At 58.2% G+C, this 19,337-nt stretch overlaps 1 protein-coding gene across 1 annotated transcript; it reads right to left on the bottom strand.

Annotated features, from left to right (window-relative positions):
* Window positions 1–1,139: 1,139 nt before the first annotated feature.
* On the bottom strand, window positions 1,140–17,583 carry PSD4 (pleckstrin and Sec7 domain containing 4; the record flags this gene model as incomplete). The annotated part of the gene is made up of 16 exons (XM_082672179.1): window positions 1,140–3,367; window positions 4,888–5,031; window positions 5,313–5,457; window positions 5,982–6,145; window positions 6,237–6,307; window positions 7,382–7,542; window positions 7,892–7,935; window positions 8,958–9,047; window positions 9,205–9,263; window positions 9,473–9,585; window positions 9,721–9,801; window positions 10,237–10,413; window positions 14,249–14,630; window positions 15,122–15,200; window positions 15,500–15,625; window positions 16,612–17,583. The coding sequence occupies 16 exons, from the start codon at window positions 17,581–17,583 to the stop codon at window positions 3,110–3,112; spliced, it is 3,066 nt and encodes a 1,021-aa protein (XP_082528305.1). The 3' UTR covers window positions 1,140–3,109.
* Between the last annotated feature and the right edge of the window lie 1,754 nt (window positions 17,584–19,337).

Genomic DNA, 19,337 nt, shown 5'->3' on the forward strand with positions numbered 1-19,337 from the left:
ATTCAATCTTCTTAAAGCCAAACTCCCAGACTATCTCCCAAGCCATGAACCCGTCACTCTTCTGCTCGAAACCCACCCTCCTGGGCTGCACACCAGGTCCTTTAAGATCCAGCTTCAGCCCACCCTGACCACCGTGTGTCTCTCACTCTATCCCACCTCAACCCTCCAGCCCAGCTCCTGCCGAGCAGGACACGCCCCACTTGTTTCCATCTGACTCGGAGCCCCCAGAGGAAAGGACCCAGACCTCGGGCCCTAGTGATCTTAACTCCTCCCTGGTGCCTGGCAAACAACAAACAAATGAATGTCTTCAGCAGAAAGCCAGATGGAGCAGAGATGCTGAGAGACCAGGAAGAGGTTACATCTGGGGTATCTCCTGGTTAGCTGAGCTCCCTAGGTGGGAAAGGAGGAACCGAGGGCAAACTTCAACCAGCCTTATGGAGTCTGAGCTGTTCACCAAGAACCTGTGCCCATCCCCTTCTCCTGCAAAGATATGGACCAACCCAGTGCTGAGTAGGAAAGAAGAGTAGGGTGGACACTGGGTGAGTCTAGGCCCGTGGGGTTTGATCCGTTCCAAACCCAGGACCGGGACTGGGTGCTCATTTGGTTTCCATTTTTGTAGGTTCCTTGGGACAGTTCTGTAGGGAGTTCTAGTCTGTCCCCATAAGGTTCCAGAAACTTCTTCCTCTCCATCTGCAGGAAGATGTCAAAGTCCCAACCCTTTGCTTGGATCAGACCTCCCCAGATGGTGGGAGGCCTGGCTGGGCCACTGTGGGTTTGGGGAAGTGGAAGGGCCTGGTTCTGGTGAGAGGGCGGGGCAGGGGGGAAGGCCTGGGGGAGGCCTAACTTCCTGTTCTTCCAGGAGCACAGCTGTGGCTGGACAACTGGGCCGCCCAGGCTTGGAAGATGCAAGCCCGCCCCCTGGTGGTCACATGTCATAACCACAGCCCAACAACCCACCTCCACCTCCCCAGGCCTCCAGGCCAACGGGGGCCAGGACAGCACTGGCCAGAGGGGGACCCGGCAGCCACGGTCACCGGGCTCTGAAGGCCTCACATGCCCGGGGGGAAAGGGAGATGCCAGTTCTGCAAGAGCAAAGAAGCATGGAAATGTGACACACATGCACACCTGCAAACCAACCTCTGCCTTTTATTCGGGTTTTAGAAATAAGCATACAGGTCAGTGAGGTCAAATAACCCACTCACGGCCATTCAGCCTGTAAGCATCACTCCTGGGCCAAGTCACGTCCACCTGGCGCTAGGCTCCCACCTCAATCAAATGAGACGACCGGACTGCGCCGTGGCTGTTAACTGCCACTGCACGTCAGAGTTGCCCAGGGGGTCTTAAAAATACCTATTGGTGTCCCTGACCCAGATCTACTGTATCTGAATTCCTGGGTGTAGGATGGGAATGTCTCCAGCGTGTCTCTACACTGCCAACTGGAAACCAGAGAGCAGGACAGTCATCTCCTGGAGGCCAGGGATGCGCTTAATCCGTGTTTGAATCCCATAGTACTGGCCCATAAAAGGTAGTTAATATTACTTGTGAAATGAAAGAATGAACACATGAGTGGATAACTAAATGATTCTGAGGTCCCCTCCAGCTGTGACAAACTACATATGTGACCCCTGCACCTGCTCAGTGTGCTACATACACGCCCACAGACATGCACACGCACACAGACATGCACGCACACATGGCAAGGGGGATGCGGCCTGCCACCCTGCGGGTGGCCCCAGCTGCCCGGAACTGGCTGACCCTCCCCTCCCCCTACACCCGTACACACCTCCTTCTTTGTTGGCATTTATTGTGCACGCTTTGGGTGTGTGGCCCGGCCCTGGGCCCTGGCCAGACGCCCTTCGTGGCCCCCGAGTGCCAGCCCCACCTGGTGGAGTTCCAGGCTGCTTGCAAGCACGAAGGGGAGGAGAGCGCCGGCAGGAAGGCCGGAGGGGCCGTGCGTCAGCCAGCAGGCGGGCAGTGGAGAGGCCCCTCTTGGCGGGCCGCCTGCTCGCACACTCGGCTGAGCAGAGACAATGGTGGCTGCCCCTGCAGCCCAGCCTCCTTCCCACAGGCAGAGCCTCGGGTCCGCGAGTGCCCGGAACCGCCCCCGGAGAACAGCCCGACGGAGCACAAGGGGACTTCCCAGGCAGGGTGGCAAAGGCCCCTGGGAGCAGGCTGGGCCAGGGGAGGGGTCCGGGAGGGTCCTGGAGCCCCTCGGGCATGGAGTTTTCAGGGAAGGGAGCCAGGCCTCCGCCCACCCTACCCCCCAACTCTCCAGAGCCCCCAGCGGATACGGACGCGTCACCACCTCTTACCCTCAGCCTCCCTAGGGTCTGAACCCGGAGAGAACTCCTTCCCTGCTCTGGGGAGGCAAAGGCCCCTCGTTCCAGGGCTCTCTCCACCAAGCTCTGGAGGCCGCCACCCCTTCCGGCCCTCACTGACCGCCATCGGCTCTGCTCTGATGATCAGCAATTGACCATGCAAGGCAGGGCCTCTCTCGTTTGCCCACTGCGAGTGGGTGATGTGTGGGAGAGGAGACAAAGGCAGGGGCCCCAGGGTCAGCCTCACTGAGCCCCTGAACTCGCCGCATCCCTGCTCCTACCCAGAAGGCTGTCCCCCCAGTGGGCGGGGCCTGGTTGGGGTCTCCCAGGACCTCTCCCAGCAGGCCACCTGATTCCCAGAACAAGACCACCCTCAGGGCTGCGGCTCCCCTAGCTTGTCTGCCCAGAGGGCTCTGCTGCCCCGGCCTCTGTCCCGGAGGCCGGGGGTCCCCGAGTACTCTGACTCTCACATAAGCACTGAGCTGCCCGCAGGCCTGGGAAAGGTGTCCGCTGTGGCTTCTGAAGAGATGGAGGGTGACACGGGATGAGCTGTGGGAGCGGAGCCAAATTCCTGACCTCCCATCGCCCTCGGGAGCAGCCAGGGGCAGGGGGCAGCAGTATTGGGAAAACTCCTGTGTACGAGGGACCACAGGGAAGCAAGGCTATCCTTCAGCGGGGGAGGGGCAGGGCTTCATCGCCACCATGCGCCCGCTGAGACGAGGCTCTTCCTCGGGGCTTCATCCCACACCCACCCCAGGCCGTGGGGGCAGAGTCGGTGAGGGGCATCCGCTTCACAGCGGATTGCGGTTCCGCTTGGGGATGATCTTCCGGTAGGTTCTGCGCTCTGAGATGTTGCGCTTGACCTTGGCCGTGGTGGGGGCCTCATCCAGGTGCAGGGACGGGCTGGAGTGGGACTTCTTCAGGCTGGGCTTGGACTCCTGCGGGCCTGCAGCCTCCTTCCCCAGCTGTTCCTCCCACAGGTCCAGGTCATCCGACGGGCAGTGCAGACGGGCCACCAGCAGCTGCAGGTAGGTCTCGTAACGGGTTTTCTGCAACACACGGGCCCCGCCGCCTTAGCACCACCCTGGCTCCAGGTCGGGAGGGGGCTGGGATCGTGAGGGACAGACAGCTCACATGTGAAGGACGCTATGGCGATAAGGACTCCTGCAGAAAGAGCGCCGGGCCAAAGGCTAGCATCTGCTTAAGCAACCGTATCTGCAGATCCTGCCGTTCCCTGGGTGTTTTATAGTTACACCTGTAAGTCCAGCCCTGGTCTAACAGCCAACACCGTGTAGTGCCGTGACTGACATCTCTGGAGCACGTTACATCGCTGAGACACTAGAAGACCCATAACCCACTAGGCCCGAGGTCTGTGCAGCACTGCACACACACAGTGCACATCTGTACTCAGCCCTAAGTGAGTCTGCGCGGCGTTTTAACAATTGGCATCTGGAGAGTATGACGCTAACTACCCTCATCTGTTTAACACTCCTTGGGCCCCTGTAACTAGCATCCTTCGGATACAGCTCCCAGTTTACCTAGTGCTTTCCCACCCTCCAGCCCGCTGGATCCCCATCCCAGCCCTGGGAGGTCAGGTGGGAGTCACTGCTCTGCTCTGTAAAGAGGGAAGTGAGGCCTAGGGAGGGGTGGGCCTTGCTAAAGGTCCCAGCTGGTCAGAAAGTGGTAGAGAGAGGCTGGAATGCCGCGTGCAGAGCTGGGTCCTATCGGCCACACGCCGGGGCCTCTGGGAAGTGGCGCGCTCACAGCGATGGATGCAGCCAGTACGCCAAATGGATAAACCAGAAAGAAAGGGAGAGGGCAGCGCGAGGGCCGGTGGGCACAGCCAGGAGGTGACACTGACGCTCCCTTCTCCCCTCTCTGCCCCTGGGTGGCCTGTGACCCCTTCTGTTCCCACAATGCCCCTCGCCTATCCTCCTCCTGAATTTGGGTGCAGGGTGCGTGCTGGGTGGGAAAAAATGTTTCAGCATCGATCACAGAGCTAATAAAGGTCATTCCTTAGTTACGACCATACACGAGGCACGGATGTAATTGGAGTCTCTTGAAAATGTATCAGGTTTGGACAAGTCGCTTAATCTCTCTGTGCCTCAGTTTCCTCGTCTGTAAAATGAGGATTACCGCCCCTATCCCCAGAGTAGTTAGATAATAAGATAATCCATGCAATGCGAGCTTCAGAAATACTGCCTATTATTATTATTAGGTAGGTATTAGGAGAAATAATTCTGTTAAAATATAGGTTTCCCTTCAGTGTAGGAAAAGCCAAATATACTCTTGGGAGCAAAGACATGTATGACAGTAACATTCCCTAAGAGTGTTTCCAGACAAGCAGCTGCTATGTGCCCCCAGGACAAGAGGGGAAGCGGCCCGAGTGCACACGGACACACACAATTTGCGCACGCGTGTGCACACACTCGTGTGGAGACAGCGCACACAGCACCCCGTGTTCTCACAGGAGCACCTCCCCCTGCCCTGAGCCAAGGCTGCAGGGACAGCCACGGCCACGAGAGGGCGGCAGAGGGTCCAGGCGGAAGGTGAGGCGCGGGCACCTCACCTCGTACTCCAGGTACTCCTTCCGCAAGCGGTAGTCCTCCAGCTCTCGGCTGCGGCCCCGCCGCTCCGGTAAGTTTCTCTGCAGATCCAGCAGGTCGTCGGAGGCAGCATCCAGGCAGCTCTCGTGGGATCGATGCTGCTCCTCCTGGGAGCGGGAGACAGTGGGGGAAGCTGCTCCGAGCCCTCCCACTCCGTTCCGGGCCCAGGTGGGCAGCCCAAGAATCCCCCCACACCCCCGCCCCCCGCCTCCGTTCCTGGGCTCAGGTGTACACCTCGATCCCCGATCCCGGGCCTAGGTGTTCAGCCCATCCCTCCCCCTCCCCCCCAACTTTTCCTAGGCCAGCTGCACAGCCTCTCATCTCCTTCCTAGTCCTCCGGGGTGCACCCCCCTCCCGCGCGGCATCCCACCCCTCCCCCAGGCCGTACCAGGGAGCTCTGGGCGGGGCCCACGGGCAGGATGGGCCGGACGAATTTGCGCTGGGAGCCCACCGCGGCGGGGAAGGGCGGCGCCGAGTGTGTGGCAGCGGCCAGGTTGATGCGCGCCATCCAGGAAGTCATCTCCTGGGCAGTGCTGCAGGGAGAGGCGGCCGTCTGTCCCCAGGACCACAGAGGCCGGTGCTATCACCTATCCCCGCCCTCAGCCTCCCGTGGTCTGCACAGCAGCCCGGCAGCTCAGGACTCAGAGCCGACAAAAGCCAGAGAAGTCCTGCCACTGGCCGAGGTGGTTGACCCCCGCTTGTGGTTTTTCTCAGCAGACAAAGAGGCAAATCTGGGAAGGCAATAGAGTTTATATCAAATGCCAAAAAATGATCGAGGGTTCGTGACTTCCTGGAATCCTCTGTTTGGAACTGAGAGGCTCAGTCGGACTTTCGGGGAAGAGGTGGTGCAGTGGCGAAGTGAGCCAAGGGCAGGGGACGGAAGCAGGAAGCCCCGGCTTCCAGCTGTAGCCGGACCCCGGCCAGCAGCCCATCTCAGGTGGACTGGTCAGGACGCCACCTCCCCCCCAGGGCGGGGCCGGTAGCCGTCAGAGGATGAGGGGGGTCAGGGAGGAAAGCTGGGGCCTTGCCGCTTGCCTGTTCCCCCCCCGAAACTCACGGTGCCTGGAAGAGGTAGAGGCGCCAGTCGGCCGTGCGCAGCTGGAAGACGTGCGGCTTCTTGGTGTAGTGGGTGGCGGGAGTGGCCAGCGAGTGGTGCACCCCTACCGGTTCGTCCACCATCTGCCCCAGCAAGCTCTCCCCCTCAAGGCCATGGTCCTCTCCCTGCCACAGGGCACACGGGCTCAGAAAAGAGGTCTGCATCAGTTGCTCGTCCTCCCGTGCTGCCCATCGCGGGTGCAGACTCCCTTCCTACCTTCAGGAAGTAGAGGACCATCCCTCGCAAGACCGTGTGGAGCATCTTCCAGCCGCGCTTGCCCCACGGCGCTGCCCCAGGAGCAGAACACAAAGGTGGGTGTGGTGGCCGCCCCTCTGGACCCTCAGACACACACTGTCCCCCCGCTTCCCCTCCACCAACTCCAGTCCCTCCCCGGGGTGTAGAGCGACATGCCTGAGCACAACAAAACACAACCGATCACACAGACGGGCAGTACCGTGTCTCACACATGGGCGACCACTCGCAGATACCAAAACAGCACTATTTACAAACAACCACAAAAGCCGAGGCTCATACAGACCGTCCTGACTCCAAACACGCCCCCGCCCCGCCCACTGACTCCAAACGCGCCCCCGCCCCGCCCACAAGCACAGCTCTTCTCGGACATCATTCTGGTCCCATCAGAGAGGCCCAGGGGCTCAGATGCTAGGGCGGAAGGCCGGCTTCCCCACGGTCACTTCCTGCCCTTGCTCACGTGACTTCTCACGGCCAAACGCCAGTTCCCTGGCGGGTCACCGTACCCCAGCCCATCTGGGATCCCATTCCTGCTCTGGTCATGTGGCTGCCCGGCTCCAGAGCCTTCAACAGTCTGCAGGATGAGGCCCAATGCACCTCACGCCATCCTCTTTCACACGCCCCGTGCTCTTTTCTCGGTGGGGATCCCTCTGCCCAACTACAAAGAATCAGGCCCTCTTTTCCTCCAAGGTTCAGCTCAGAGACCATTGCGTCCCAGAAGCCTTAACTATCCTGTCCCCCACGTTCCACCCCAAAACAAAACCAGAAACCTTGCCCTCCTGCACACGCCACACTCGATGGAGGCCTCCCTACACCACGCAGCTCTTTCTTCCTTTTATACCAGACACTGGTGTGCTTGTCTAATTCCCACCATAGCACAGGGGTTCGGGGGTGGGGGGTCCCTAGGTCTATCTTGTCTCTGCACCCCTCCCCCACCCCCAGCACATGACACAGACCCCGGTTCACGGTCAGCACTGAGGCAGGAACATGGGCTGCCTGTCCTCCGCCCGTGCCGTCTCTCTGCACGGTGTCCCTGAGCACGGCACTTGCACACACACCCCGTTCACGGGCAGACAGATGCCCCCGCGTGGCAGCAGGCAGACACTCACTCTTCTTGCCGTCCGCATCCTGATGCATCTTCCGAGCCAGGATGCCCTGCTTGTAGGTGGGCGCCGTGGGGTCCTGGACCAGCTGGAGGAAGGGGTTGCTCGTCTTGCCAGCCAGGGAAGACGGCTGGGCCTTCTCGGGCCTGGCTGCGTCTTCTTCATCCCTGGACATCAGAGAATCAGGCTGGGGGTGCTGACCGGCCAGAGGCCATCGGGAGGTGCCCACCACCACCTCAGGACCCCCATCCTCTCTCTCCTGCTGGGAAGCCACACCTCAGGACACCCCCCCTCCCGGAGAAGTCCTCCTCCAAAGGCAACCCATCACTGCCTACCATCCCCATACCCTCGCCACCTCTGGTTCCTCAGGTGTTCCCCGGCCCACTGCCCCGCCTCTGGCTCCAGCCACATAGAGGGGAGCCCTGTCCAGGGGCTCCAACTCAGTTCTCCAACTCAGGTGGGTGGGTGGAGGGAGGGCAGGGGAGAGGGAGGGGAAGCAAGATGGGTCTCACTTACACAGCCCACTCGAGCTTCTCACTTCGGATAGACCAGTAGAGGGCCTGGAACAGAAACATACAGGTGGGCCCGGGAGCCTCGGGCCGTGGGGTGCACATTCCGTCTGGCAGAGGTAGGACGGGCGTGCTGCAGCCTGCCGCCTCCACCCCGACGTAGCTGCCCTTCTGCCCCGAGCAGGAAGCAGCCCATGCGTCCGCGCATCCGTGCACACATGCAGCAATGTACGGGGCATGTGCCGAGCCCTGTGCTGGGAGCTAGAGACACAGGGATGATCAAAGCGATCCTCGTCCTTACTTGAGCTCAGCGAGGCCTGAACCAGTTCCCTTGAAGGGGAAACGAATCACCCACATACCATCCTGCCCAGAGGGATCTGACACGACAGGAACAGCTGACTACCGGGGCCGTCAGTGTACGGCGAGTGAATGAATAAACGAGGTGCTGTGACTTTGAAATGATATGACCAAGAGTCCTCATATCAATGTGGCTGGCTGGCTTCTGTAGCCCTGGCCACGCCCAGTGGGGCACCGGGTACCTAGTAAGTGTTCAATTAATGTTCACTGACTAGACAAGAGAATAAATGCTCTAACTGCTTAGGAAGGCAGACTGTGGGCCAGGCCCTGGCCTAGGCAGGTTGTGATAACAACACTGTAACATGGTCACTCGCCCTGGAGGAAGCTGCCTTGGCTAAGGAGTGAACTGAATCCAAACCCTGGAACCTCTGGCCCCCGAATCCTAGCTCTAGACTTTTACTACTTGAAGCTCTGCCCTGAGAACCAAAACCCCAGGCCTAAGGATCACCCAGAAGCATGACAGAACATCGTAGGGCCCCAGGCTGAGATTCTGATTCAGTAGGTCCAGGGCGGGGGGGGGGGGGCTGTGAATTCACACAAGCTAATAAATTCCAAGGTGACGCCGATACGGCTGGCCCGGGACCCACACTTCTCGTTCCCTTCAGTGAGGAAGGCCTGTCCTCTCCAGGGTGTTTCGGCAAAGCCGGGCGTGAGCTCACGTGGCCCTTGGGACAGAGAGCCAAGGCTCCGGGCCCCTGAGCAGCCCCCGTGCGTACCTTGAGCAGCTCCTTGGGGAAGTTCCCGCCGTCCCGCAGGCCGCTCAGGTTGGTGATGAACTCCTGGCAGCTCATGCTCTTCCCGAGGTTCTGTGGCCATGTGGACAGGGGCGTCACTGGCACACATGCCCGACCCCAACAGAAAGACCCCCGGCCGGCTACTCCGAACCCTCCCCAGGTCCCCAGGGCCCTCCCTGACCCCATCCCAGGCCTCGGTTCCCCTTTTCCAGGAGCCCCAGGCTCTCACCTGTCCGTGCAGGTCCGTGTTAAGCAGCATGACGGCACAGGTCAAGGTGTGCACGCAGTCTGCCCCCCAGAGAGAAAGCTCGTTGGAACCGGGACTCCTGCATTTCCTCTGCCCACCCTGGGCAGGGTGAGCCCCAAATGCTTCTGGGTCCCCAGAGCCCCCCAAACACACTCCCACCAGCCACCACCCAGTGAACCCCCAAGCAGACTGGGGACACTTCCCTGCCATCCTTCTGCCCGGTTCCCCCAAAGGGCCGGCGTCTCCCTACCTACTGAGGAGAAGAGCCCAGGGTTGCAGTGATAGAAGCGCTTGGAGAACTGGTAGAGGATCCGCTCGCGTTCCTGGGTCTCCCCACTGAGCACCAGGGCGTGGAGGAAGCCCCTGGAAGGAGGGCCAGAGTCCAGGCAGAGCCCAGCAGCCCCAGAGCTCAGGGCCGATCAGATTCCAGCCCTGCCGGTGGTACCACTGCCCCCCACCATCCCTCCCTCCTCCCCAGAGAAGGCCCCCAGCTGTTACCGGAGCGCACGGTCCAGGCTCTGGCCTCCAAACTGGAAGAAGGACAGGTACTTCTCAGCCACCGTCCTGCTGAAGTCGTTGCTGTGGAGGGAAAGTGGGGATGAAGCGTGCTTTGGGGTTCTGGACTGGGGGCCTGCACATATCCTGGGGCCTGACAGGGGCTGGGGGGGGTGAGATCAAGGGAAAGGCACAGCCAGGCTGGACCCTAGTTTCCAAGAGGGCACTGGCACCCATCCGACGCTGAGTGGGAGGGACATGGGTTTGGGGTGGAGGAGGCAGGTTGCCGGGTCCGGCGGCTCTAAGCAGGGGTCGAGGGTGACACGAATGTGACTAAGAGGAAAGGCAGGCATGGCAAGGGTCTGGGGGGCAAAGGGGTGAGGGGTGCAGTGGACGGGACAGGAATGAAGGCTCGAGAGGTCAGCGGTCGGGCTGGGGGGACACGGGCGGGCAGGGAGCCCACTGGCTGCTTCCCTTCCTGACTCGACCTCGGCCTTGCTCAGGTTCAAAGCCCCTTACTTCTTCTGCAGGTAAGCGGCCACTTCGGACTTCCGGAAGCCCTCCAGGCGATAGAGGCGGGAGGCCAAGTTCCAGGCCACCTTGTCGGTCCTGACGCCATTCTCCACCTTGCCTCCAGCTGGCGGCCTTTGGCCTTCCTCTGGGGGCTGCGCGTGGGGCACGGGGCTCTCAGGAAGCCTGCGAAAGTCCATCAGTGACCTCAGACTCCCACTTGGGATGGACACAGAGGGGCTCGGGGTCAAGCATCCTTGAGGTCAGTCGTAGGGGCGGGTGTGCTCAGAAGTCCACGCCCAGAGCTCAGGGCAGGAGGTGGAGCTCCAGGGCCTCGTGTGGCCGGGGAAGAGCCGGACCAGGGCCTCCCCCAGGGAAGAGGCAGGGTCACAGCCTGCCTGGCCTGACCTGGGCGCCCGGAGGGCCCAGAGAGGGCAGTATTCACACGAAGCTAGCAAGGGCTGGAGCGGAGCTCGGTACCAGCACTTCCTAAGGTAAACCACAGGGATGTTCTGAGCCGAGTTCACCTCAGGTGGCAGGTGCAGCCCTTTGAAGACCCCAGTGGTGTTTAGTCCATCCCAAGGAGGGGTGGGAATACCTCCCCAAAGGTCAGCAGCCACTCGTGTCCCTCACCTGTCCCGCCCGCCCCATCATGCCTCCTTGCCGCCCTTCCCCTCCCCCAGCTCCAGCCTCCAGCCTCCACCCCTAGATCTGGAGCCAAGGAAGGTGCAAGGATGAAGCGAGAACGGAAGGCGAGACCAGCTTTAGGGATGGTGATGCTGGGGTTGCCACAGGTGGTTTCCATCCCCTGCCTTCCTGTATCGGCAGCCCTGTGGTACAGGAGGGGGCCTTCCAGCAGGGGCTTTGGATGGTGCCCTGCAGAGGTTGCACAGGCCCCAGTAAGCCTCACGGTAGACTCGGAGAACACTCAGAATCCCAGAAGTCACCCGGCCCCATCTCTACCTGACTCTTGCGTTTTCCCTGCAACATGGCAACCAGGTATTGGGGTTTCCTCATTAGTGGAATAGTCATCCACTATTAGGATGCAGTTAGGGAGTTGTACAGATAAGAAAACTTATCACGGTATGAAAACGTTCACCGACAGACTGCCCACTTATGAAATGCAGCTGCACCTGACAGCCCTTTCCGCTTAACACAAATGTACGTCTCTGCCCCCAACGGGGTCAGCGTCTGTGCCGGTAACTTCTCACTGCTTCCTGAGGCTCATCACATCCAACAAGGCAGGGCAAACGTAATGGAAACCAACTGAAAAGTGAAGTTACAAATCTTGCCGGAAAGGATTCTGTGAAGGCCGTGAAAGTGATGCTGGAAGATTCCAGGGATCACCTGGGAAGCCACTGACAAGTGAGGAACGGGAAGAGTTAGTCCCGTGAACAACCGAAGAGGAGAAAATGACAATAATGACACGCTTGTCACATCTAAAGAGAGCTACTTAGATTATCAGCTGACAAAGCCCTCAAATACTTTTACAAAAATGACCTAGACAGGGCTTCCCTGGTGGCGCAGTGGTTGAGAATCTGCCTGCTAATGCAGGGGACACGGGTTCGAGCCCTGGTCTGGGAAGATCCCACATGCCGCGGAGCAACTAGGCCCGTGAGCCACAACTACTGAGCCTGTGCGTCTGGAGCCTATGCTCCGCAACAAGAGAGGCCACGATAGTGAGAGGCCTGCGCACCGCGATGAAGAGTGGCCCCCGCTTGCCACAGCTGGAGAAAGCCCTCGCACAGAAACGAAGACCCAACACAGCAAAAATAAATTAATTAATTAATAAACTCCTACCCCCAACATCTAAAAAAAAAAAAAAAGACCTAGTCAGTGAGTGTTGTTACTCAAATAATATCTAGATGGGAAGGCACTTTGAGGAAAAACACCCCACAGGGCAAATATAAATTGGTATGGAATTGTATACTTTAAATGGATGGATTGTATAGTATGTGAATTATATCTTAATAAAGCTGATATAAAAAAATAAAATAAAATAGGACTTCCCTGGTGGTCCAGTGGTTAAGACTCCACACTTCCACTGCAGGCAGCATAGGTTCGATCCCTGGTTGGGGAAGTTCCACATGCCACCTCAGTGCGGCCGACAATAAAACAATAAAATAAAATGATAAATTAAATAGACCCTTATGACCTCGCTGTGAAAGTTAAGGATGAATGAAAGACATCTCATTGGGCCACCAAATTAGGCCAGGAAAATTAATCTCCTATAGTGTATTAAATATAAGATTAAATAAATTTACTTATGTAATATTTAGTGCCATTTACCAAGAAAAGCATCAATTAAACCTTTTTTCATTATTTACTATGAAAGTATGGTTCTCATTTTAGGTGGATTTACTTTTATTTGGGGTTGAATTAACTTTAATTTTGGGTATCATGAACCCTCTCTTTTTAGACACCTAGAGACTCTTCTGATTAGTCTGAACTTCTTCAGGGACAGTGTAGCTTTCCAGCTGCAGAAGAGGCTTCTTTGGTTTCTCTGGTTTCTGGCACTGCCTGGGGTTCACCATCACCCAATGACTTCGAGATGGGAGTGGAGTTAATCTTCCAGTTAGTCCAACACTAGGTCCACGACCTGAACCATCACTAGTTTCCCCTGGTTTCTTTCATATGACCCCTGTTTGGCCAACAAAACCCCTTCCCCATGTAGAGAACCTAGGGGCTGACAGCCTTCCTGCAGCATCCTTGGGGCAGGTGGACATCTAGGATGGTTTCCAGTTGGACTATTCCTCCCCCTGGTCACAGTTCTAGGGTTACGTAGTCCTGCTATGGACCCACCAAGATCCACCATTCCTTTGGTCCCAATCAAACCTCTCCTTGCTGCTCCGGCTTCCCCTGAGATCCGAGTCAGCGCCCTGGGCCTCCCAGACACATCCTCAAATTCAAAGCGGCACGTAATCCCCACATCACAAGCTCTGACCTTCCCTCTCCCCAGACCTGCCTAGCATGGCCCCCATTTTTCTGGGCACATGGCCTTGGTCAGGTCAGGTTCGCTGCACACACCCCTGGTCCTCTCCTGGTGTCCAGCCGTGGACACGTCTCCCTGGCTCTGCCTCGACACATTCAAGTCCTGCCCCACGTGGATGACTGTCTGCTCTTTGGTTTCTTGTGCTACCAGACCCTCCAGTCATATAATCCTGGCTTAACAGATATTAGTATGTTAAGTCCCAATGTGCTTTTCTCACGTCACCTGACTCCAGTCAGAATGACCATCAACCCAAAGTGTACATATAGTAAATGCTGGAGAGTGTGTGGAGAAAAAGGGGCCCTCCTACACACTGGAGTGGGAATGTGAATTGGTGCAGCCAATGGAGAAGAGTATGGAGGGTCCCTAAAAAACTAGAGTTACCATATGATCCAGCAATACCACTCCTGGGCATAGACCCAGAGAAAACTATAATTTGAAAAGACACATGCACCCCAATGTTCACGGCAGCACTATTTACAATAGCCAAGACATGAAAACAACGTAAATGTCCATCAACAGATGAGTAGATAAAGAAGATGTGGTATGTATGTGTACACACACACACACACACACACACACACACACACACACAGGAATATTACTCAGCCATAAAAAAGAATGAAATAATGCCATTTACAGCAATACAGATGGACCCAGAGATTATCATACTAAGTGAAGTAAGCCAGACAGAGGAAGACAAATATCATATGCTATCACTTATATGTGGAATCTTAAAAAAAAAAGGATACAACTGAATTTATTTACGAAACAGAAATAGACCCACAGACATAGAAAACAAACTTATGGTTACCAAAGGGGAAAGGGTTGGGGGGCAGGGAGAGATAAATTAGGAGTTTGGGATGAACTGATACACACTACTGTATATAAAATAGATAAACAACAAGGACCTACTGTATAGCACAGGGAACTATACTATTTTGTAAGGACCCATATGGGAAAAGAATCATACCGGGTACTCTTAAATGCCTGCATCGTTAGGAGGCAGAGGGTGGTTAGAACGACACTCACCCTTCTGTAGAGGTCAAGAGAACGTCGGGCTGCCTGGCTCCAGCCTCGGCAGTCCCGGCTGGGCCGTCACTCTTTACTTCCTTCCCTGGGCTTGGGGCCTCTCCTGCCTTCTCTCTCTCCAGGGAAGTTGGCGCTGCCCCATCTGTCTCCAGGAATGAAGGGCTTGAAGTACCTAGCATCCACGTGGAAAGAACGCTGCCCCGGTGGCGGCCCCAGAGCTGCGGGCTGCCTTCCTGGGAGGACAGGGGGCTGGGCCGGGGGCTGGGGCCTCTGGCCTCAGACTCAGGGCTGCTCGGCTCCGACGAAGAGGCTGGGCTCCCCCGGGGGCCAGGGGACACAGTGCAGGGAGCAGACTCCTGGGCACACTCTGCACGCCTGTCACCTGAGGAAGAGTGTAGAGTAAAGCTGGCACGGGACGAGGAGTAGGCTGAGGGCCAAGGGGCAGAGCCAGGGAACAGCCTGGGCTGCCACCCCCAGCAGCTCCCCCGTCCCAGGGCTCCTCCCTGGAGCGGCACATTCTGTCCCCCGTCGGGCAGTGACACACCACACGTAGGGACAGCGGGCAGACGACTCCCAGAACTTCAGCCCTAAGGTAACCGGGGTTTCAGGGCTTGCTAAACCACTGAGACCCAGGCATCCAAACGGCTGGGACTTTTGTACATTTCTTCATTTACTCTATGAGATGAGTATTTTAAAACCCATCGTACTGATGAAGCCACAGAGGCAGAAGCAGGATTTAAGCCCAAGTCTGTCTGGCTCCAACACAAAACAAGGGGACTCCTTAATGACACCCCCGGGGAAGGCCCTCTGTCCCCACTCCAGATTCCAAAGCCTCCAACCACCCAATTTCCCAGACCCCATATTGGATCTCACCTCTGTCCTGGGGGCGAAGAGGCCCCTGGGGCCAGGAAGGAACCTCCTTGGTCTGCCAGCCCTCGTGACTGGGCAGGGCCTGTTGAGAGAGACACAGACGCATCTGTGAGCCCCGGAGGCACTGAGAGGTGAAGGGGGCAGTGAAGGCATGGGGGAGGAGAGGGAGGGAAGAGGGACCATGAGTATACAGGGCCCTCCCCCCTCCCTGCTGTCCTCCCACCCAGACCTCACACCCTGGTCTGGGCCTCAGTTCAGAAGTGGCACCCCAGATGGGACACACATCCTAGGGGTGCTGGTGCTGGGCCCTGGAAATCACTGGCTTCATGTTCCTTCTTTACAGATGGAAAAGTTGAGGCCCAGAGAGGGGAAGTGACTTGCCCAAGGTTGCACAGGATACGTGGCAGGGCTGGCATCAGATCCCACACGTTCTGTTTCCCAGGTCAATGCTTTGTCCACACAGGATGCTGCAGACGGGGCAGGGGCAAGACTGGCTCCCAGAGGGGTCTAGGGAAGCAAAGGAGAAGAGAGAGGTTTGCCCAAGGGAAACTGCTCCCAGGGCCTTCCCTTCCAGCCTTGGGGCCTCATCCATGCTCACAGACTTCTAGTCTTCTCTGCTCTGTCTGCTCAGATGGTCCTGTCTCATGCAGCATCTGCCCAAGGAGGGGCTGTGCTGTAGAGAGGGGGACAGCCCCCAGGCACTGGGCTGGGCCCTGCCATCCCAGATGAGCGCAAACGGCCGGCTCCCAGGACAGGGCTCCCAGGCCTCCCTCTGAGGACTCCAGGGGCCCTAGAGCAACCAGGCCCCAGAATGCACATCACAGGACACAGGCACAGCTGCCCTGCACAGGGACCCCAGCCTGTGGGTGGAGGGGCCTGGGCGGTGTCAGCAGCTCCTCTGATCTCGGGGTCAGCTGAGAGCTGCTCTGGTTATGAGCTCTTCCCCGTTGCTCTCTGGGACCACAGAGATTAGAAAGTTACAGCCCTGCTCTGCCATGTTGAGTTTCCTTATCTCTTAAGCAGAGGCCTCCCTGGGAAAAATGCACTCACATAACTTGTCCCTACGACTTGTGCCAGTTGATATCAAGACCTCTGCCATCGTCACGTGGGCCTGATCGGGTGACACTGGACGCACTGACTCACGTGAGCTAAAAGTAACAAAATGCTGCAATCTCTCCCCAAAAGAGAGGACTCTTAAAGCAGACATCTCCCCACTAGGGGCAGAGGTCACCCCAGCAGGCTGACCGCTGCCCTGTTACAGTTGGGAATGTCTTCAAGGTGTTGCCGTCATGTTCAGTTGACAGGATGGCGCCCGTAAAATTCCCTCTCATTCTGAAGGCCACGCTGGGCCTGCCTTTCTGCGCTATTGCTCCAGGATCCCCAAAGGCCCCAGCACCTGGGAAGAGAGTTCTGGGCCTGGTGACCACAGAGGAAGGCCCTTCCTTCCGTGTCCCCATGCACAGCCTGGGGATGGCTCCCAGGGCTCTGCTTACCTCGCTCTCCTCCTGGCCGGGAGGTGCTGCGGGAGCCCCCTCGGTGGTGCCCACCACAGCCCAGGAGGAGGAGTGAAGCCTGCAGGTGGGCACAGGGAATGGCAGTGTGGTGTGCCCGCTGGGATCCACTGCGCTGTCCCCCAGATCCGGCTCCCTGCCCAGCTCCCACGGCACACTGCCTCCTGGGGGTGAGGGCTCCAGGGTCTGCGGGCTCTGGGGCCCGGTCCTCACATCTGCGCAGGGATCTGAGAACCCCCAGGAAAAGCGCGCTTCAGACACACTGGGGGCCGAGGAAGGGCTCTCCAGGAAGAGGGGGTTGTCAAAGAATATGCTCTCCTCCTCGGGACCCCACTCCGGGGACGACTCTGGCGCGCCCTCCCTCGGCCATGCCGGCTTCCGGTTCTCCCCTTCAGGCCCGTTGCTCTCTTCCCCCGAGGCCCCGTGCACGTCCACGGGGGTGCTGCGGTGGAGGCCTGAGTCCCGGGGTCCCATCGGGCTGGAGGGGAAAGTGGGGAGGTCAGGAGACGCCGTGGGGAGGCAGCATCTCAGCTCAGCTCTGATCCCTTCCGTCTTCTCTAGCTCCTCCTGAAGGTCCAGGACGCACATCTGGGCTTGCAGGATGCCCGCCCAGAACACCACCTGGGTGGACGTGCTCTGGCTCTGCCTCGGGCTCCCCAGAGGATGGCTGTCCCGGGGTGACCGGGGGAATGCCGCTTTCTGCCCTGCCCCCTCCTGGGAAGAGTCGCTCCCCGGGTGCGCGGGCTCTGGGCTGGAGCCCCCGGGATGAACATCTCGCCTCGTGGAATCAGGAGGGTCAGAGGCCCAGGTCTGCTCCCCGCAAGGTCCGAGAGGGCCAGGGCGGCCGCGTGTCTGCCTCAGGTGTGCTCCTGGGTGGAGCTGCATGTGGTCTCCCAAACAGATGTCGAGCAATTCCATGGGTTTGGGGTGTTCACAGAGTCCGTCGTCACCCATCCTCCACAGAGTAAAGCTGCACAGGAGTCCCCAGAAGCGTCCGCCTTCACAAGCCCATTGTGTTGATCAGAGGGGTCGCTGGCCAGGGGGGTGACTGGGACCCCACATCCACCCTGGAAGTACCCAAAGCAAAGGCAGGTTAGCGCTGGGCTCTCAGCCCCTGGAAGCACACGTCCAGTGAGTTACACGTGGTTTCGAGCGCCTGCCACATCCATAACCCAGGCCAAGGGCCGCTGCCCTCCGCAGCCCTGAGGGGGTGAGAAGTGCGCCACACGCGCCGTCTGACCCACAACTGCAACTGCTCGCACCTGCCCCAAAGACACTCGTCTGGTGGCTGAGGGTGGCCCGAGTGGCTGAGCTGAAAGAGATGAACTGGGCAAGCCAGACCCTTCTTTGGGGAACCTGGATTGGAGAATGTCAAGGCTAAGATGGTTGGTAGCAGGAGCAGAAGGTGGAAATGTCTCAAAATAGCGGGAAAGGGGGGAGGGCGAGGGGGGAGGGGGAGCAAAAAAAAAAAGAAAAAAAATAGCGGGAAAGTAGCGGCAAACCAAAAAAAGGATGGGGAAACCAATGTACGTGGGAGCCAAACAGACCTGGACTGGAGGTGAGGGGAATGGGACAGACTCGAGGGAGAAGCAGGGAGCCAGGAATGAAAGGCCGCAGCTGGTCTTGTTTCCACCTCCCACGGCTCCTGTCTTTGGGGGCCTGCATCCTTGCCACGCTCACTGGCCGGTTCTCAGTTACAGCCATGCAGCCTGGCTCAGGAGGAAGCCCAGCCTGGGCTGCTGCATGAGGAGGTTTCAGCCCACGGGGCAGACCTGCCGCACAGGGAGGAGACTGCTGCCTTCTGGGGAGCGGGAAGCTGGGGCTGCCCCATGCCTGCTCAGAGCTGCCCGGCGCGTCGGCCGCATTGGCACTCTGCACCGGGCCTAATCGGATGTGGCCAAGGATTTTCATGGGGCGTTTTCTAGAAGCGCGCATCTCCATGCCCTGCACGTGGTGCCCAGGTTACAGGGCTTTCGGGGTGGCCCTGCTTCTTCAGAACAACTGGCTTGTGGACACTGTGAAACTCGTAACTCGACCTGTTTTCCCTCGGTACTGGCCCTCAGGAAGTGCAGGTTAAGTCCGCAGGCCCTATGCACGCATTTCCCGTACTAAGTGCACCCCAGACCACGTCACAGCTTTTATTTTCCCTTTGCCTCACTTTCCTCACTCACATATCTCTATTTTGAGGACTGTGTGTACGTGTAAGCCATTCTGAAATATTTGGGGGAACAAAAGCACACACACGCGTGAACACACACACACACACACACACACACACACACACCCCTGCTCCTGACTTGTAACCATGCGTAACTTCCTGATACTCACTCCCACCTACTTCATGGCCCACCACGAGACACTCAATCAACGGGAACACTCAGAGCTGGGCAACAAAGGCTGGGTGGGGTCCTTCTGTTTAAGGTCACCAAGAAACCTCGGCCGGGCACTGTTCCTTCTTTCAGGAGGCGCCCGAGAGAAACGAGAAAGGACCCGCACGAATTTAAGTTTCTAACTCCCCTTGAAAGCATCGTCCCACAAGTCTCTCAAAGGGTAAGCTGGGACGAAGTGAGAGAGTGGCATGGACATATATACACTACCAAATATAAAATCGATAGCTAGTGGGAAGCAGCCGCATAGCACAGGGAGATCAGCTCGGGGCTTTGTGACCACCTAGAGGGGTGGGATAGGGAGGGTGGGAGGGAGGGAGA

The sequence above is a fragment of the Grampus griseus genome (assembly GCF_964374135.1).
Source record: "Grampus griseus genome assembly, chromosome: 15".
Classification (NCBI taxonomy): domain Eukaryota; kingdom Metazoa; phylum Chordata; class Mammalia; order Artiodactyla; family Delphinidae; genus Grampus; species Grampus griseus.